Genomic DNA, 17,446 nt, shown 5'->3' on the forward strand with positions numbered 1-17,446 from the left:
ACACTGTCCTCTTCCTATACTTCTCTGCCATCCCCGTCTCCTCTTTTTCTATAGACACCAGTCATATTGGATTAGGGCCCACTCTGATGACCTCTTTTTAACTTAATTGCCTCTTTAAAGACCCTGTCTCCTAGTTCAGTCACATTCTGAGGTGGGAGGGGTTAGGGCTTTAACATATGAATTTGGCCAGGGGGGCGGGGGAGGGGGCACAGTCTAACCCAGGACAAATCTTATAACATGATTAATAATCTAAACTTGAAACAAGCTAAACTTTCATTGACTTACAGTTAAACTAAAGCATTGTGATTCTGTGGAGGAAGTCATTCATCTGAGACACTGTTTTTGATTCACATTTAACTATATTTTGTATATAGTATCTGTAGATTCTTTGGGTGTATGGTATCTTTACTTTTTTTTTTGAATTTTATCTACCTTTCAGTTGCACATATAACTGATGAAATCATTTTACAGCAAATCTAAGACATATTATTTCACTTGGACTTTCTTTAATGTGATTCTCTAACACAGGGGCCCCCAGTGTCCAAGATCTAATGCCTGATGATCTGGGGTGGAGCTGATGAAATAATAATAGATATAAAGTGCACGACAAGTGTTATGTGCTTGAATCATCTCGAAACCATCCTCCCCCCAGTTTCCTTCCCCAAGTCCGTGGAAAAATTGTCTTCCACGAAATCGTTCCCAGGTGCCAGAAAGGCTGGGGAACCACCGCTCTCACAGATGGGAACTTTAAATTTAGTATAACCATATGACTGTTGTCATACATACTCAGCAAAATTAATATTACTCAGGACCATCTATGTCTCAGGCCATATTAAAGTTTCCCCAGTTATCTCAAAAAAACTTTTAACGGGTTGATTTGAATCTGGAGTAAACAAATCCACATTTTGAATTTATCTCAAGTTTTGTGGATTTTTTTCTATAAAAGTTTCTTCTGCCCCACATTTTATTCCATGTCATGGGTTTGTGGAAGAAACTAGGTCATTTGTCATTTTGAATTTCCCAGATTTTGGATTTGGCTGATTTTCTCCTCATGGTTTTGTTTAATATGTTCCTCTGTGCCCCGTATTTCTTACCACCTGGTACTGATGTCTGAGGCTAGACATTTTTTAAAAAGCTGTTTTGGTAGGACGGTCTCTCCTTAAAGCAATCCCTGTTATTTGGATATGACCTTATGTCTCGCACAGTAGATGCTGATGAGAAATGTGGAGTAAAATTTGTCTTCAAAGTTATACCCATGGCTTTCTCAACATGATTCTTTAAAGTCGCTGGTTGTACATTTGCAGGGAAAGGTTGGGTGAAAATATAGAGCATGTGTGGCTAAAGTCAACACCATTCCATCAAGCTCTGGGGAGTAGCCGTCTTATTGCCGTGCTGTGCTTAGTCACTCAGTCGTGTCCGACTCTTTGTGACCCCATGGACTGTAGCCCTCCAGGCTCCTCTGCCCATGGGATTCTCCAGGCAGGAACACTGGAGTGGGTTGTCATGCCTTCCTCCAGGGGATCGTCCCACCCCAGGGATCGAACCCAGGGCTCCCGCACTGCAGGCAGATTCATAAAAGTGCCAGGGATACTGTTGGCAAGGGTTTTTAGTTTTCAGTGACAGTTTTACTGTTCCAACGATGACTTTAGTGTCACAAATGATTCATGCTTTTTTCAAGGCTAATAGAATTCTTTCCTCCTTTTGGAATACTGTGTGGCTTTTTGCCAAGTGGCTCTTAATAGTTTTTTGGCCTTGGATCCCTCAGAGAATCCAGTGAACATTATAGACCCTCCCCTGGGAGTTACAGACCCTCTGTCACATCAGTGGGCAGGGGCCCTTTTCTGACACCAAAGGTAGCAAATGCGTAAAGAAGACTCCTCCCTTGGCTGCTGAGAGTGGGGCCTGAGGGCCAACAGATAGTCTCCTCTGTTGACTGGTGGAGCAGTTAATACATGAAAATATATCTTCTTTTAACTGCTTTATTCTTTGCACAGTCTGACTATTAATGTTTTGTTATGTATGATGCAGACCATCCTCTACTTTTATACTGCTCTAACATATTTTGTAATTGTTAGAAATATATTCCTTTTTTTTGTAATGCATTATATTCATTTGTATTACATTTGTTTGCCATCTGAGTGTCAAACCTTAAAGTTTGATGAAATGGCAGCAGTTTTGCTTCTGATTTTCCTCTGCCCACCCGGCCCTCCAGATTACTTTGATTGGTGGCCTTGCTCTCCAGAACCCAGACTCTCTGTCTCTTTTTTAAATTTACTTACTTGGCTTTGAATGTGAATGTATGTCCTCAGCAGTGTCTGACTCTTCGCAACCCCATGGACTGTAGCCCCCTGGGCTCCTCTGTCCATGGGATTTCCCAGGCGAGAATCCTGGAGTGGATTGCTATCTCCTTCTCCAGGGGATCTTCCTGACCCAGGAACCAAACCTGTATCTCCTATGTCTCCTGCTTTGGCAGGTGGATTCTTCACCCCTGAGCCACCAGGGAAGCTGCACCAGGTCTTGTTAATAGTTGTGGCACGTGAGATCTTCGATCTTTGTTTTGGCAAGCGGGATCTGTAGTTGTGGCCTGTGGGATCTTGTTCCCTGACCAGGGATGGAACCTGGGGCCCTTGCCTTGGGAGCATGGAGTCTTAGCCACTGGACCACCAGGGAAGTCCCCAGCCTGTCTTGAAATACATAAAAAACATGGTTTTAAGTGAGAAGGAGCCCAGTACTATGCCATCTCCCTGCCATGGTGGATATTATTGGACTTCCAAGGTGGCACTAGTGGTAAAGAATCTGCCTGCCAATGCAGGAGATATAAGTGACCTGGGTTCCATCCGTAGGTCAGGAAGATTCTCTGGAGCAGGAAATGATGACCCACTCCAGTATTCTTGCCTGGAAAATTCCATGGACAGAGTTTTAAGTGAGAAGGAGCCCAGTACTTAGGCCATCTCCATGCCATGGTGAATATTATTACAAACATAAGACCCACGTTATGATACCTTTGAAAAGTGAAAATGAAAGTCGTTCAGTTACGTCCAACTCTTTGGGACCCCATGGACTATAAAGTGCATGGAATTCTCCAGGCCAGAATTCTGGAGTGGGTAGCCCTTCCCTTCTCCAGGGGATCTTCCCAACCCAGGAATTGAACCAGGGTCTCCTGCATTGCAGGCAGATTCTTTACCAGCTGAGCCACAAGGGAAGACCTATGACACCTTTACTTGTACTAAAAGGAAATCAATAGGATTTTTATAATTCACTTTCCCCAGAATGTAATCTCCAGCATTAGCCAGAAAATAGCCCTGACTCTTGCAGGTTTTATTAAGAGACACAACCACTTCTGGATTCTATATATGCCTACAAAATGGAGGAGAGATGTATCTGTTAAGTGTTTAGTAGAGAGACACGTCCTTGTTGGTAGATATTTTGGAGGCTATGTCTCTACCCTAACCCCCAGAAACTGTGATGTGTTATTTTACTTGTCTAAAAGAAAGAAAGTGAAAGTTGCTCAGTCGTGTCCGACTCTTTGCGACCCCATGGACTATACAGTCCATGAAATTCTCTAGGCTAGAATACTGGAGTGGGTAGCCTTTCCCTTTTCCAGGGGATCTTCCCAACCCAGGGATTGAACCCAGGTTTCCCACACTGCAGGCAGATTCTTTACCAGCTGAGCCACAAGGGCAGCCCAGGAATACTGGAGTGGGTAGCCTGTCCCTTCTCCAGGGGATCTTCCTGATCCAGGAATCGAACTGGGGTCTCCTGCACTTCAGGTGAATTCTTTACCAATTGAGCTATTAGGGAAGCCCACTTGTCAAAAGGGATCTTGTGTATAAGATTATAGCGATACATCTGGAGGTGAGGAGATAACCCTGAATTATGTGTGCAGGCCTGGAGGAACCACAGGAGTCCTTAACAGAGGAGGCTCTTTCCTGGCCGTGGTCAGAGAGTGATATGACAGAAGAAGGGTCAGAGAGATGCAGCATTTCTTTTTTTTTTTCTTTTAACTAAAAAAAAAATGTATTATTTTTTTGGCCATGCTGTGAGGCATGTGGGGTCCTTCTTCCCCTACCAGAGAACAAACCCATACTCCCTGCAGTGGAAGCACAGAGTCCCAACCACTGTACTGCCAGGGAAGTCCCAAGAGGCAGCATTTCTGATTCTGAAGGTGGAGGAAGGGGGCCACGAGCCAAGAACTGTGGGTGCCTCTGAAAGAAAACCAAGAAATGAATTCCCTGTCCAAGTTTACTGAAAGGATCATAGCCCTTCCAACACCTTAATATTCTTTCTGTGTTTTTTGAGTGGACTCCACACACTGAATGGAAGACTTTAGGGGGCAGGGAAGGAAGCTGCTAGGGCACAGAGACAAGGATAAGAAGTCCCTCCAAATGGGAGTGGAGTGCCCGCCACCCTGCCTTGCCCTGAGCATCTGCCTCCAGGGCCATGCCAAGAGTCCAGTCCATTAAGTACAGCGTGCAGTCCTAGCACTTGGAGTCTCCTGTCCTTGTCAGCGAAGTCGCCAACACCTTTTAGCCCAGCAAGACCATTTCAGACTTCTAGCCTCCAGAACTAGTTTACTATTGTGATAGTAAAGCTGTATCATTCTAAGTTGCTCAACTTGTAATAATCTGTTAGAGTAGCAATAGGAAGCTAATAAAACACTAAGGCAGGTTTGATCCCTGGGTTGGGAAGATCCCCTGAAGGAGGAAAGGGCAACCCACTCTGGTATAGCCTGGAGAATCCCATGGACAGAGGAGCCTCTTAGGCTATAGTCCATGGGGTCCCACAGAGTCAGACATGAGTGAAGTGACTTAGCACGCATGGATGCAAGAAGCTAAATCCTCACGATGCATAGGAAATATGCAGAAGGAAATTATAAACAGTCTGACATTAGTAATAGGTCGTCATCTTTTTTAGGTCGTGGTTGAGCTGGGAAAATTTGAAGGCAAGAAGTTTAAAAGTTCTCATTTAAAAGATGGACATGCACAAATGGAAGCAGAGCCTCTCCACCTCCATCCGTTCTTTAATAGAGAAGGACTGACCCTGAACAGGAAGAAGACATTGGCAGCTGACAGCTTCCCCATCATGCTCTGGTGGTCCCCACTGACTGGGGAAACCGGAAGGCTCGGCCAGTGTGGGGCGGATGCTTGCTTCTTCACCATCAACCGGACCTACCTCCATCATCACAGGACCAAAGCCTTCCTCTTCTATGGTAGGTAGGGCTTCTGCCTTTCTCCGTGTTTGCTGACATCACCCTTTGAAGCTGAGTTACTACTTTTCTCCCAAGGAGGACATGGGGGCTCCCCGTGAAAGCTCATTGCCTGCCTGAACCCCTACACTTGCCCCGGAGAAGGCCTGAGCACTGAGCCAATACGATAAATATGCGAGCTGCACCAGCAGAGGGGTGGTGGGCCGGGCCACCTGGCATTTATTATGGGGGAGAAGAACTGTTTCTTCTCACCTTTTCACAGTTGGGTACCACGCTCACTGGATTTGGTATTTAGGAACTGGGTATTGGTTACACCGCTGATACCAATTCAGAATATCATCTGTGATAATGGCCGGGAGATTTTGATTACTGTAGCAGATGTGTCATTGGACACACGCTCAGCACAGTATTTTTTATTTCACTAGTCAGAAATAAAAAGTGTTCCATATCAGCTTTCGAGAGCAAGTTGGTATTCATCCCTCCCCCAGGCTGATTATATGTCATGCTGGGATTGAAGGCCCAGCCAGGTGGAGCTGGCGAGATGCCAGCAGCTGTTAGAAATATGGAACTCTTGGACACTGAGTGATGGTGGGTGTGGGGAAATACAGATTAGCAAGCTTGATGGAAGATAGGCAAGATTAGTCACTTACATTAGGAAGTCAGTGCAAGGACAGCTGCTTTAGAGTGGTGTGAATGTGTGTATGTGTGTGTGTGTGTGTGTGTGTGTGTGTGTGTGTGTGTGTGTGGTGGTGCTGGCTTTGGAGTGGCAGGACTGAGACTAGGGTGTAGGGCTGAGTCATCTTCAGTGTTCTGCCTGACAACAACTTAAATAAAGCGGAAAGTGGCCTCAGGAGGAATCAGGTGGTGTGTGGGCCCTACAGTTGGTCAGGGCTCCAGAGCAAGGGGGGCTTCCATGGTGGCTCAGCAGTAAAGAACCCGCCTGCCAATGAAGGAGATGCAGGAGATGCTGGTTTGATCCCTGGGTTGGGAAGATTCCCTGGAGGAGGAAAGGGCAACTCACTCCAGTATTCTTGCCTGGGAAATCCCATGGACAGAGGAGCCTGGTGGGTTACAGTCTGTGTGGTCACCAAAGAGCTGGACACAGCTTAGTGACTAAACAACAAATAATCCTCTAATGGTGTTCTGAGATAAAGCAGCATTAAATGTATGAGTTTAATTTCCCCAATTTTAACAGAAGCCCCTAGACATATTGCAGTTAGACACAAAAATATATAGGTAATGTATATAGAAAACCTACTACATAGCTCAAAAAATAAAATATTACAAGTAAAATTGAAAGCTTCCCTTCCCTGACCCCATCACATTCCCTTCCCTCTTACCCCAGAGGGGATCATAATTCTGAAATTCATATGTGTGTGTGTGTGTATGCTTAAACAACATAAAGTATTATTTTGTGTGTTTTAAAAATTACCTACATAGCATGATAAGTTAACTTTCTATAAACTTACTTTTTCTCCTCCATGGTTTTTGAAGACTTATTAACGTGTCCTTATAGCTCTAGTTCACCCATTTTACTGTTGCATAGGATTCCATTGTATTTATCACACTTCATTTAACCATTTTCCTGTTGTTAGACATTTAAGTTGTTTTGAAAGAAAACTTGCTTATGGAAATAGAGACACAGAAGTGGAGAACAAATTTATGGATACCAAGGGGGAAAAGAGGGTGGGATAAACTGGGAGACTGGGATTGACATATATATACTATCAATACTCTGATTAAAGAGATAGATCTTCCGTCGTGGCTCAGATAGTAAACAGTCTGCCTGCAATGCAGAAGACCTGGGTTCGATCCCTGGGTTGGGAAGATCCCCTGGAGGAGGGCACGGCAACCCACTCTAGTATTCTTGCCTGGAGAATCCCCATGGACAGAGGAGCCTGGTGGGCTACAGTTCATGGGGTGGCAGAGTCAGACACAACTGAGTGACTTTCACTTTTGCACACTTTCACTTTCACATAACTAAGGTAACTAATGAGAACGTATTGTATCGCACAGAGAACTCTTCTCAAAGCTCTGTGGTGACCCAAATGGGAAGGAAACTCCCAAAAAGGAGATATATGTATACGTATAGCTGACTCACTTTGCTTTACAGTGGAAATTAATGCAGCATTGTAAAGCAACTATATGCCAATAAAAATGAATAAAAAAGTAAAGCAAAACCTTGCTTATGACAAAAAATACTACAGTAAACCATCCACGTACATGGGTGAGATTCCATGAGGACTCATACCCAGCAGTGGAATTATTTGGTATGAATTTGCGTTTACTGGATATTTCCAAACCAATATCCAGAGCGATCACATCACAGTCACTATCTTTTAAACATTTAAAACTTTTAACATGTTATACATGCACATATAGCTCCAGTATTTCCTAGTAACGCACTAAGGTTGTGACTTCGTGGTTTCTCAGTTTTGGGGCATTATGTGTTGATTCTTACTATGGAGGATGAGTATTTAACTGTCCTTCTTCACCCTGCTCCTCCCACTCATTTCCTAGCCCCACATTCTTCCTCAAAAGTTATATCATCGTTTTAGACAAACATCTAGTTTCTACATCTTCATGTAGTCACAGTGAGCCATGATTTAAGATACTAAGATTTCTTTTGCTGCACAAATTGTTTTCCCTGGAGAAGCACCAGATATTCTTTTTTTTTCTTGATGTGGACCATTAGTAAAGTCTTTATTACAATATTGCTTCTGTTTTATGTTTTGTTTTGTTTTGTTTTGGCCTGGAGGCATGTGGAATCTTAGCTTCCTGACCAGGGATGAAACCCGCACCCACCGCACTGGAAGGCAAAGTCCCAACCACTGCACCAGCAGCGAAGTCCCCAGAGATTCTTAAAAAAGTGTCTCCCAGAGATTCCTGACCTGTCCACTTGAGCCGTCATCCTTTCTGTCTGGTGCCCAGGTACCGACCTGGCTGCCCATCACTGCGGGGATTTCCTCTATTTCACTCTTGTGTGGGGTTTTCTGTTTCTGTTATGTCTTATCTTCCTCTTTCTTGGTTTGTGTCTTTATGTATTTATTTGGTGACGCCATAATGTGCGGTGGGCTCCCCAGGTGGCACTAGTGGTAAAGAAGCATGCCATCTCAGAAGACATAAGAGTTGCGGGTCGGACAGAGGAGCCTGGCGGGCTGCAGTCTATGGGGTCACAGAGAGTCAGACACGACTGAAGTGACTTAGCACGCATGTACGCAGCGTGCGGTATGTGGGATCTTAATTCCCAGAGCAGGGATCGACCGACTTCCCCTGCAGTGAAAAGCGCAGAGTCACAACCGCTGGACCCCCAGAAGTCCCAGTCTCTGTCTTTATTTCAGTGGGTTCTGAGAAGGGTTCGTGGAAGGGAAGTTTTTCAGGGACTTTGTATGTGTGAACATGTGCTTATTTTACTTTTACTTTTCCTGATGCTTTCGCTCAGGACAGAATTCTAGTCTGGAAATTCTTTTCTTTCTGAATTTTTGGGACACTGTCCCCCTGTCTTCTGACTTCTAGTGTTATGAGGAATCCAGAGCTATTTTGATTTCCCATCCTTTGTGGCGTGCTTTTTTGTTCCCTTCTCCTTTCTCTGGAAAAATATAGAACCTTCGCTTTTTCACCAGTTTGGAAATCCAGTAATGATTTTTCCACTGATTATTATTATTATTATTTTTTACACTAACCTTTAAAGTGTCACTTGAGAAGATGAAAAATTAACAAAAATAAGCTTATTATTTAAAATAAAGTAAAATATGAATATAAAACAGTGTTAAGTGTATATGTGTGTGGGAATCAGAAGAGGTCTGCCTACCTGGAATTAAGACTTTTGTATTCTTGACTCTGCTGACAGATTACATAAAAAGAATATTCTGGAATACAGGATAAAGTGCAGATGAAGAAAGGAAAACCACCACAGGGGGATACATTCAGGCTTGAAATGTAGGGTAAATCAGACAAAACTTTTCTAAAAGGTCAATAATCATTGATCTTGAATTATTAGGGAAAATATCTGAAAGTTTACAAATTACAGGGGAGTTACTCTGTTGAAATCATAAACATCATCACAAAACATAGTATTTTACCAAATTACTGAGTAAGTGGCATTCTATCTGAGACATTCATGTTAAGAAATTCAGTAATGGTTGCCTTGCTGTTTGTGTATTTCCTTCCGTTGAGGTGAGTACTCACATATCTGGTTGCCGGGAAGCCTGGCCTGCGTGCATGCTCAGTTGTGTCTGACTCTTTGAGACCCCATGGACTGTAGCCCACCAGGCTCCTCTGTTCATGGGATTCTCCAGACAAGAGTACTGGAGTGGGTTACCATTTCCTCCTCCAGGGGATCTTCCCCACCCAGGGACTGAATGCTTATTCCTGCAGGCGGATTCTTTACCACCGAACCACCTTTGTATATACCATAAGAGAAATGTCAACAAGTCTCGTGGGATTTCAGAGATGGGAGAGAGCACATATGATTGGGAGGATCAGGAAAGGCTGCATAAGATCTTCATAAAATAGGGGGAATTTGAAGTGGGACTTGAAGGAGAATGGAATTGGATTATATTGGGAATGGAGGACATTTCAGTATGAAAATCAGCATGAATGGGAGCATAGAGTTAGAAAATTATGGGTAATATCTGAGGTTACAGCAAGGAGATCGGATGGCTATAGCCTAGTTTCATGTAAGAGAGAGATTAAGATTGAAGGATATACTGAAACCAGAGCATGGGAGACTCTTGAACTTTGGCTTAAGATTTTGCATCAAATTAGAGGACAGTGTTATGGATCCAGTGAAATTGAATGGCCTTTTAGAAACCAGCTCAAGGAGACTTCCCTGGTGGCCCAGTGCCTGACTCTGTGCTCCCACTATAGGGAGTATGGGTTCAATCCCTGATTGGGGAACAAAATTCCTGGATGCTATGCAATGCACCCCCAAATAATAAAAATTATTTTAAAAACCCAACTCACATATAGCACCTGTATTTATAATTCCCCTCTATTAGATGTAGCTTCTCTTCTCTAAGTGTCCATAGGCATTTTGTATCTTTTTTTTATGTTGTTTCATTGAGCCTCTACAACATGTCGGGCACAGCACCAGTAATGGGGAATAGAGAAGATAATAAGGTAACGATGATATTTGCTTCTGTCCTATATCATTTCTTGCATGTTAGAGTGTGAAGTTCTTTCTTTCTTTCTTTTTTTATGATGACGGGGCAGCACCGCCACATCTTTGTGTCTCCCCTTCCCTCTGTTCGGGCACAACGCCTCGGGCACATTTGACACTCAGGAAATAGTCACAGAGACTTAGAGCCCGAAAGGACCCAGGAGTATAACCTCCTCTTTGTACAGGCGGATAGACTGAGGTTCGGGAAGGGTAGGGATGTGTCAAGAAGACACAGAGGTTAGCAGCCAGGAGTTGGGCGGAGAACCAAGGTGCCCTGACCCGATCCAGGGCTCCCTCCCCCAAACCGTATGTGAATGTGCATTCGTGACTATACTAAAACTTGGATGTTTGGACTCGGGGATTGCTTACAGTATATGGTTTTAACAGGTTGAATTAGAGATTCAGTTCTTTAATAGGGTCTGTTGAGCAAACCGGAGTGAATACAGCACGCTTTTTCTGTCTGAGGCTCCTGAATTCTAATTAAGTAGGTCACCGAAAACTGCAGATGGGACTCTGGTTCAGCAGGATTGAAGAAGAAAAGGCAGGAAAATGATTCAGGTATCAAAGGCTGACCTAATTAATGGAAATGGAAACTCGAAGGGTTTTGTGACCTTGAAGATTTTGTGAACCAGAATTTTTTTTTTTTTTTGGAAAGATTTTATTTCTATTGCCTTGGGAGACTGACCTAAGAAAATGTTCCTAGGATTTATGTCAGGGAATGTTTTGTCTGTGCTCTCTTCTAGGAGTTTTATGGTGCCATGTCTTACATGTAAGTCTTGAAGCCATTTTAAGTTTATGTTTGTGAGCACACATTCTTTCTTTATGTTTCTTGCTGATCCTATAAGACCTCATTCAGGGGGTTTTCACCATCCCCTAACTGGAAACTGGCAGAACTCTGACTTCTGTACTCACTCTCAGGGAATGGATAATTGTGTGGTCACTTTCAGTTGCAAACACAGTTTCAAACTTAGTAAATGGAGCGTTGAGCCCCATGGCCATGCCTAGGGTTACGTATTTTTGCGTCCCCAGCTCGGACCTCTCTTAGTTCAGTTCAGTTTAGTTGCTCAGTGGTGTCCAACTCTTTGCGACCCCATGGACTGTAACTCGCCAGGCTTCCCTGTCCATCACCAACTCCCAGAGCTTGCTCAAACTCATGTCCATCGAGTCAGTGATGCCACCCAACCTTCTCATCCTCTGTTTTCCCCTTCTCTTCCTGCCTTCAATCTTTCCCAGTATCAGAGTCTTTTCCAGTGAGTTAGTTCTTCGCATTAGGTGACCAAAGTATTGGAGTTTCATCTTCAGCATCAGTTCTTCCAATGAATATTCAGGACTGATTTCCTTTAGGATGGACTGGTTTGATCTTCTTGCTGTTCAAGGGACCTCTCTCACGCTGCCACAAACCTGCGATGCTTCTCCTTCTGCAGGGCAGGTCTTTCCTCCCTCTAACCTCTCCTCACCTCCTTTGTCCTGCACCACCTGCTTTATGGAGCCTTGCAGAGATGCCAAGAAGACAGCGAGGAGAATTAAGCAGACAGGATATTTCTTACTTGGCCGTGTGGCTTTATGTCCTGTGAACTCAACAGGTGGTTAGAGAGGATGGCCTTGACGGGGTGTGGCAGATGAGTAAAGTATACTTTTTCTATTCTGGGGCCTTTTTGTGGCATTTCTAGTTTTCCTGCTGGAATCCTGGCGTTTTCAGTGTCCTTTTCCAGGAAGTTGCATCTCTGCTTAGGGTACTCATGTGGGATGGCTTCCTAGCTCCTGGATCCCGCAGCATGTCCAGCTTCTTTCTGCTGAGCTGTGTCTCCCTAGGGCTCTTTGAGGACCCAAGACTCCCCACGTGCTCACATGTGTCGGTGGGAGGAGCTTCCGGGGTGTAGGCAGACCACAACACAGACCCTTTCCTCTGTCATGCAGGCAGATCACCATACCCGGGTGAGACGTATCAGGGAGGGCAGTCGGACCTGATCCTCACCCTCCTGAGTTCCTCAGGTAGGCACTCGTCTTCTGTGTCTCTAAATTTCAAGGACATATTTCAGATTTCTCTAGGTAGCTCTGTTGGAGCAGGATTTTCAGAGCAGGGCAACAGCCCTCTTCATGGAAGTGCTTTATTCATCTCCTCACAGGTTCTTCTCTCACCCCTTTCTGTATTCTTGACCTCGCTGAGGAATCCATGAGTTGTAGAACAAGCTGTCCTTCATTCCCTCCGTGATTCTGCCAGTGGGGATGTCTGCACTAGTCAGAGTGTCCCTGAGACTTCATGAGTAATGCATCTGTGAACCGTTCTCGGGGCTGATATCAGCCATTATGAGTCAATCCTTATTAGTGGTTTTTCTCTGGAGGTTGATTTTCCTGTGTGGTGTGTATGTGTGTGTGCACACGCACACACGTGCGCGTGCTCAGTCATGTTGGACTCTTTGCGACCCCATGGACTGTAGCCTACCAAGCTCCTCTGTCCATGGGAATTCTCCAGGCAAGAATACTGGAGTGGGTTGCCATTTCCTCCGCCAGGGGATCTTCCCCACCCAGGGGCTGAACCCAGGTCTCCTGCATTTTTGCCTCTGCGCCACCTGACTTTTCTGGGCCCTGCCTATTGAATGCAGGTAATAGGTAACTGCTTTTGCCAGATTAATATTTACTTAGGAGGTGGAGGAAGAAATGGACTTATTTTGGACTGTGTGGACAGCAGCAACATCGAACATGGAAAAGAAGCTCGTAACTGAGTGATGGATCATATGCGATGTACGATGTATGTATGGATATGTATAGGTGTATCTTTGCAGTAATCAAGCCCCATGTCCAAACTGCTATGTATAAAAAAAATAAGCTACAAGGATATACTGTCCAGCACAGGGAATAAGGCCAATATTTCATAATAACTATAAATGAACTATAATGTATGAAACTTGTGAATCACTCTGTTGTATACCTGAAACTAACATGATATTGTAAATCAACTATGTCTCAATTAAAATAATTGACTTTTCATTTTTGCTTGAGCAAATAATTATCGCATAATCTTTCCAGAAGGTAAACCCATTCTCAGAGCTCTGCTCAGACACCTGCAGTGACCTCCCATCTCGTTGAAATTCCAGATCCTCACCATGGCCTCTGACTCTGCGGGCCCTGCCGACAGCTCTCTTGTAACCGTTGTCACATCAGTGGGAGGTGATGGGTTATCAATCTTACTGTAAAATCCTCAGTGTTGTGGTGTCACTGTCCATGGTTGGAAAGCAAGGAAACCAAAACCTTGGCCAAAACTTCAGTCCTTTCGGTAGGAGTTGTGAAAGTTTTATTGATCATTCACGTAATAGTTCTTTCACATTCATTACTATCTCTAGGAAGTTGCTGCAAGTGATACGAGAATGGGGGAGAACTGAACCAAAATTAAATTCTCTGCCACTTAAATTTCTAAAGCTTGAGCGTTTTTGATCTTAGTTGTTTTGCTGTGGGTGAGTGGTTCCCAAACCTAGCTCATCTTAAGATCATAGATGAACAGAGTAACAAACAAACCCCTGTCTCTGGGCCCCACTGCAAACTTACTCAGAATCTCCAGTGTTGAAGATTCATGATCTGTCAGCTATATATCAATTTGTCCACAAGGGAGATTGGCTTGAGAAGGATTTTGCAGGTTGTGGGGAGGTGTTGGAAGGTGTGGGGAGGGTTGGCCCAGAGATTTTGAAACCAGACCAAATTAAAACAAAACAGATTTTGAAGAAAGAAAACTTAGCAGTAATGCACAGATTTGGCACAGCCATACAGTGTTTATACTTGTAATAATGAAAGCACTTGATAGACACTTAATCAGAAATGGATGAAGAGGGAAAACAAGTGTGTGTGTGATGGGACGGGAGAATTAAATCTATACCTTCCATAGTAACGAGACAATAGGTATTATCTAAAACTGAAAAATCAAGAAGTAGCCCAGTGAATGTGTTATTTAGGTATTTTTGAAATGCAAATACAGAAGAAACACCTGGAAAAATCGAGGTGGTGACTTCTGGCACGTGGAAATAGGGAATGAGGGGGTAGCACCCTGCTCTCCTGTGTTACTGTCTCGTTGAAACTATCTCACACTGAAAGCCATATGCAGGTATTAATTTGATATCAATAAGAAGTGAGTTAACAAGGACATTTTGTCCTAGGAGATAGTGAAGCACAAAGATAGGAAGAACAGCTATTAATAAATTATCCAAATCCTAGACTTTTTTTTGCTTTATTAAGATACCTTTCAGGAAGAGTGTTCATTATGCAAAGGCATTAATATTTTACAGCTAAGGTACTCATTTCCTTCCATCAAGAAATTGCCTTTTCGTATTATCTGATTTTCAGTCTTTCCAGCTAAATAAATCAGCCAAGTTTTGCTGGAGTTAGTCTGGTCTAAGGACAAAGGCTGTCGTGAGCGTGATAATGTTTAGTTGTAAGAGTTCTCTGGTCAGGACTGGGAGCTCTCTCCCCCTTGTTTCTGACTGAGCCTTTTTGACCCTGTCTGGTCTTTGAGAGTGTGTGATGGGATAAAGATGAAAAGAAGAACAGAAGTGACTGAAAATCGGAAAGCACTTCTCAGGTTCGAGTTACAAATCTGAAAGGAAGCATGGAAGTGACAAGTGCCAAGAGCCAGGCGTTGTCCTGCCGGAGGCAGCAGACAGACTGCATTACTGCAGTTTCAGCAATTTGGGCCACTGGATATGCTGGTGCCCATCCAGTTCTGGGCTGATTCTCTGACACCCAGAAATCCTGCGAGACCAATCTGGCAGCTCATTCTTCAGAGCAGGCAGTCACATCTCTCGTGGGCCCCCAAAATAAAACCAGGCAGCTTTAATGGATAAGTTTTCTTGCTCTTAAAAATTAAAAGACAGAACAAACCCAAAACAGCTTCAGCTGGAGAGGAAGTGCAGCAGAAAATTTCTTTTCGCAGAGTTTACATTCACAGTTTGATCCACCCCATCTCAGAAAGTTCTAGGGCACAGATTAGAGTTCTAGCCTTGGAGAAGTGCATTGTGGGGAGATTCATGTGCCACTACTGTATATAAAATAGATCATCAATAGGGACCTACTGGATAGCACAGGGAACTCTACTTGATACTCTGTAATAACCTATATGGGAAAAGAATCTGAAAAAGAATAAATACATGTATGACTGAATCACTTTGCTGTAGACCTGAAACTAACACAACATTGTAAGTCAAATATAGTCCAAAATAAAATAAAAATTTAAAAAAAGGAGAAAAGAGAAGAAGGAAAAAAGAACCACCAGTGTCTGTCCATCTCTTAGCTGGCTCTGTGTTATATTGTTGAGTAAGCTGGAAATCTCCTGAAATAGTCAGCATTTTCTTTATTAGTGAAAAAGTAACCTCTCTGAAGGAAGAAAGTAATCCACTAGGGCTGATAATGGAAATGAGGACAAAGATGTATTTTAAGAAATAAAAGGTCATCAAGTCATGTGTGCCAAGTCGCTTCAGTCATGTCCGGCTCTTTGCAACCCCATGGGCTGTCCATGGAATTGTTAGATATTTAGATAAGGAGTAGAACACTGGACTAACTTAAGGTTTGGATGTGTATGAATAGGCCACAGAACTCCATTTTTTCAGGAAATCGTGTGCTACATGTAATTTGGGAGAATTTGAGAATATCTCAGGATATATTCCTTCCTGATGTACAGCTGGGATGGAAGAACCATTTTTTTATGTGTGGCGCTGTGCTGGGTGCTGAGGTTATAGTGGTTCCATAACCTGGTTCTATAAGCTTGTCTGCAGCAGGGTCTGCCCTCATGGGGCTTAGTTGGTAGCTGTTGTTTAGTTGCTAAGTCGTGTCTGATTCTTTGTGACGCCTATGGACTGTAGCCCACCAGGTGCCTCTGTCCATGAGGTTCTCAGGCAAGAATATGGAGTGGGTTGCCATTTCCTTCTCCAGGGGATCTTTCTCGACCTAGGAATTGAAGACGAGTCTCCTGCATTGACAGAAGGATTCTTTACCAGTGAGCCAAGAGTGAAGCCTCATGGAGCTTATGAGTTTGGTAAATAGGATGCTGCCAGGCCCGGATAAGCATGTTGGCTTGAGATGGAGTGATCAGGGAAGCCTCTCTGAAGAGGTAACGTTTGAGGTTGAATCTTGAAAGATGAGAGGAATCATTCCTGTGAAATGGAGGGAATTCATTTCAGGAAGGGGGAACTGCAGAGGGGAAGGAGTTTGATATGATGGAAAGTCAGAAGGAAGGTCACTATGCTGGAGTCAGTGTGTGTGTGAAGGAGGATAGTACGAGATGAGATTGGAATGGGAGATGGGGGCCAGGTGAAAGGGCTCCCCAACATAGAGTGAGAGGGCTGGGTTTGTTGTAAGGGCAATAGGGAAATAACAGAAGGTTTTAAGCAGGGGTGCTGTGCTCTGATTTTTATTTTGCTCTGTTCTGAGATGTGCTTTGAAAAGAGCCCTTTGGATTCTCCTTGGAGAAGGGATTGGATTGTGGAAGTAGAAGCAGGACACAGTTTCTGTGAAATAAGTGGAAATGCTGCAGCTCTGTATTAGGGTCAAAATTCTCCAAGCCAGGCTTCAGCAATACGTGAACTGTGAGCTTCCAGATGTTCAAGCTGGTTTAGGAAAGGCAGAGGAACCAGAGGTCAAATTGCCAACATCCGCTGGATCACAGAAAAAGCAAGAGAGTTCCAGAAAAACATCTATTTCTGCTTTATTGAATATGCTAAAGCCTTTGACTGTGTGGTTCACAATAAACTGTGGAAAATACTGAAAAAGAAGGGAATACCAGATTATCTGACCTGTCTCTTGAGAAACCTGTCTGCAGGTCAGGAAGCAACAGTTAGAACTGGACATGGAACAACAGACTGGTTCCAAATAGGAAAAGGAGTACGTCAAGGCTGTATATTGTCACCCTGCTTATTTAACTTATATGCAGAGTACATCATGAGAAATGCTGGGCTGGAAGAAGCACAAGCTGGAATCAAGATTGCCGGGAGAAATATCAATAACCTCAGATATGCAGACGACACCACCCTTACGGCAGAAAGTGAAGAGGAACTCAAAAGCCTCTTAATGAAAGTGAAGGAGGAGAGTGAAAAAGTTGG

At 43.7% G+C, this 17,446-nt stretch overlaps 1 protein-coding gene across 2 annotated transcripts in view; it reads left to right on the forward strand.

Moving 5' to 3' along the window:
* Window positions 1-17,446, forward strand: part of FUT10 (fucosyltransferase 10 (alpha (1,3) fucosyltransferase)) — a 78,919-nt gene that overhangs the window by 10,035 nt on the left and 51,438 nt on the right. Inside the window, exons 1-2 of one of the 2 annotated variants that reach the window (XM_010838798.1) lie at window positions 541-665; window positions 4,915-5,209. In XM_010838798.1, the coding sequence (XP_010837100.1) occupies window positions 4,987-5,209 (223 nt within the window). In that variant the 5' untranslated portion in view covers window positions 541-665; window positions 4,915-4,986. Of the gene's footprint in view, window positions 1-540; window positions 666-4,914; window positions 5,210-17,446 lie in introns of those variants that run through there. The other variant, XM_010838797.1, reaches the window with a different exon arrangement.

Source organism: Bison bison, unplaced genomic scaffold, assembly GCF_000754665.1.
Source record: "Bison bison bison isolate TAMUID 2011002044 unplaced genomic scaffold, Bison_UMD1.0 scf7180017864105, whole genome shotgun sequence".
In the NCBI taxonomy this organism is placed as follows: Eukaryota; Metazoa; Chordata; class Mammalia; order Artiodactyla; family Bovidae; genus Bison; species Bison bison.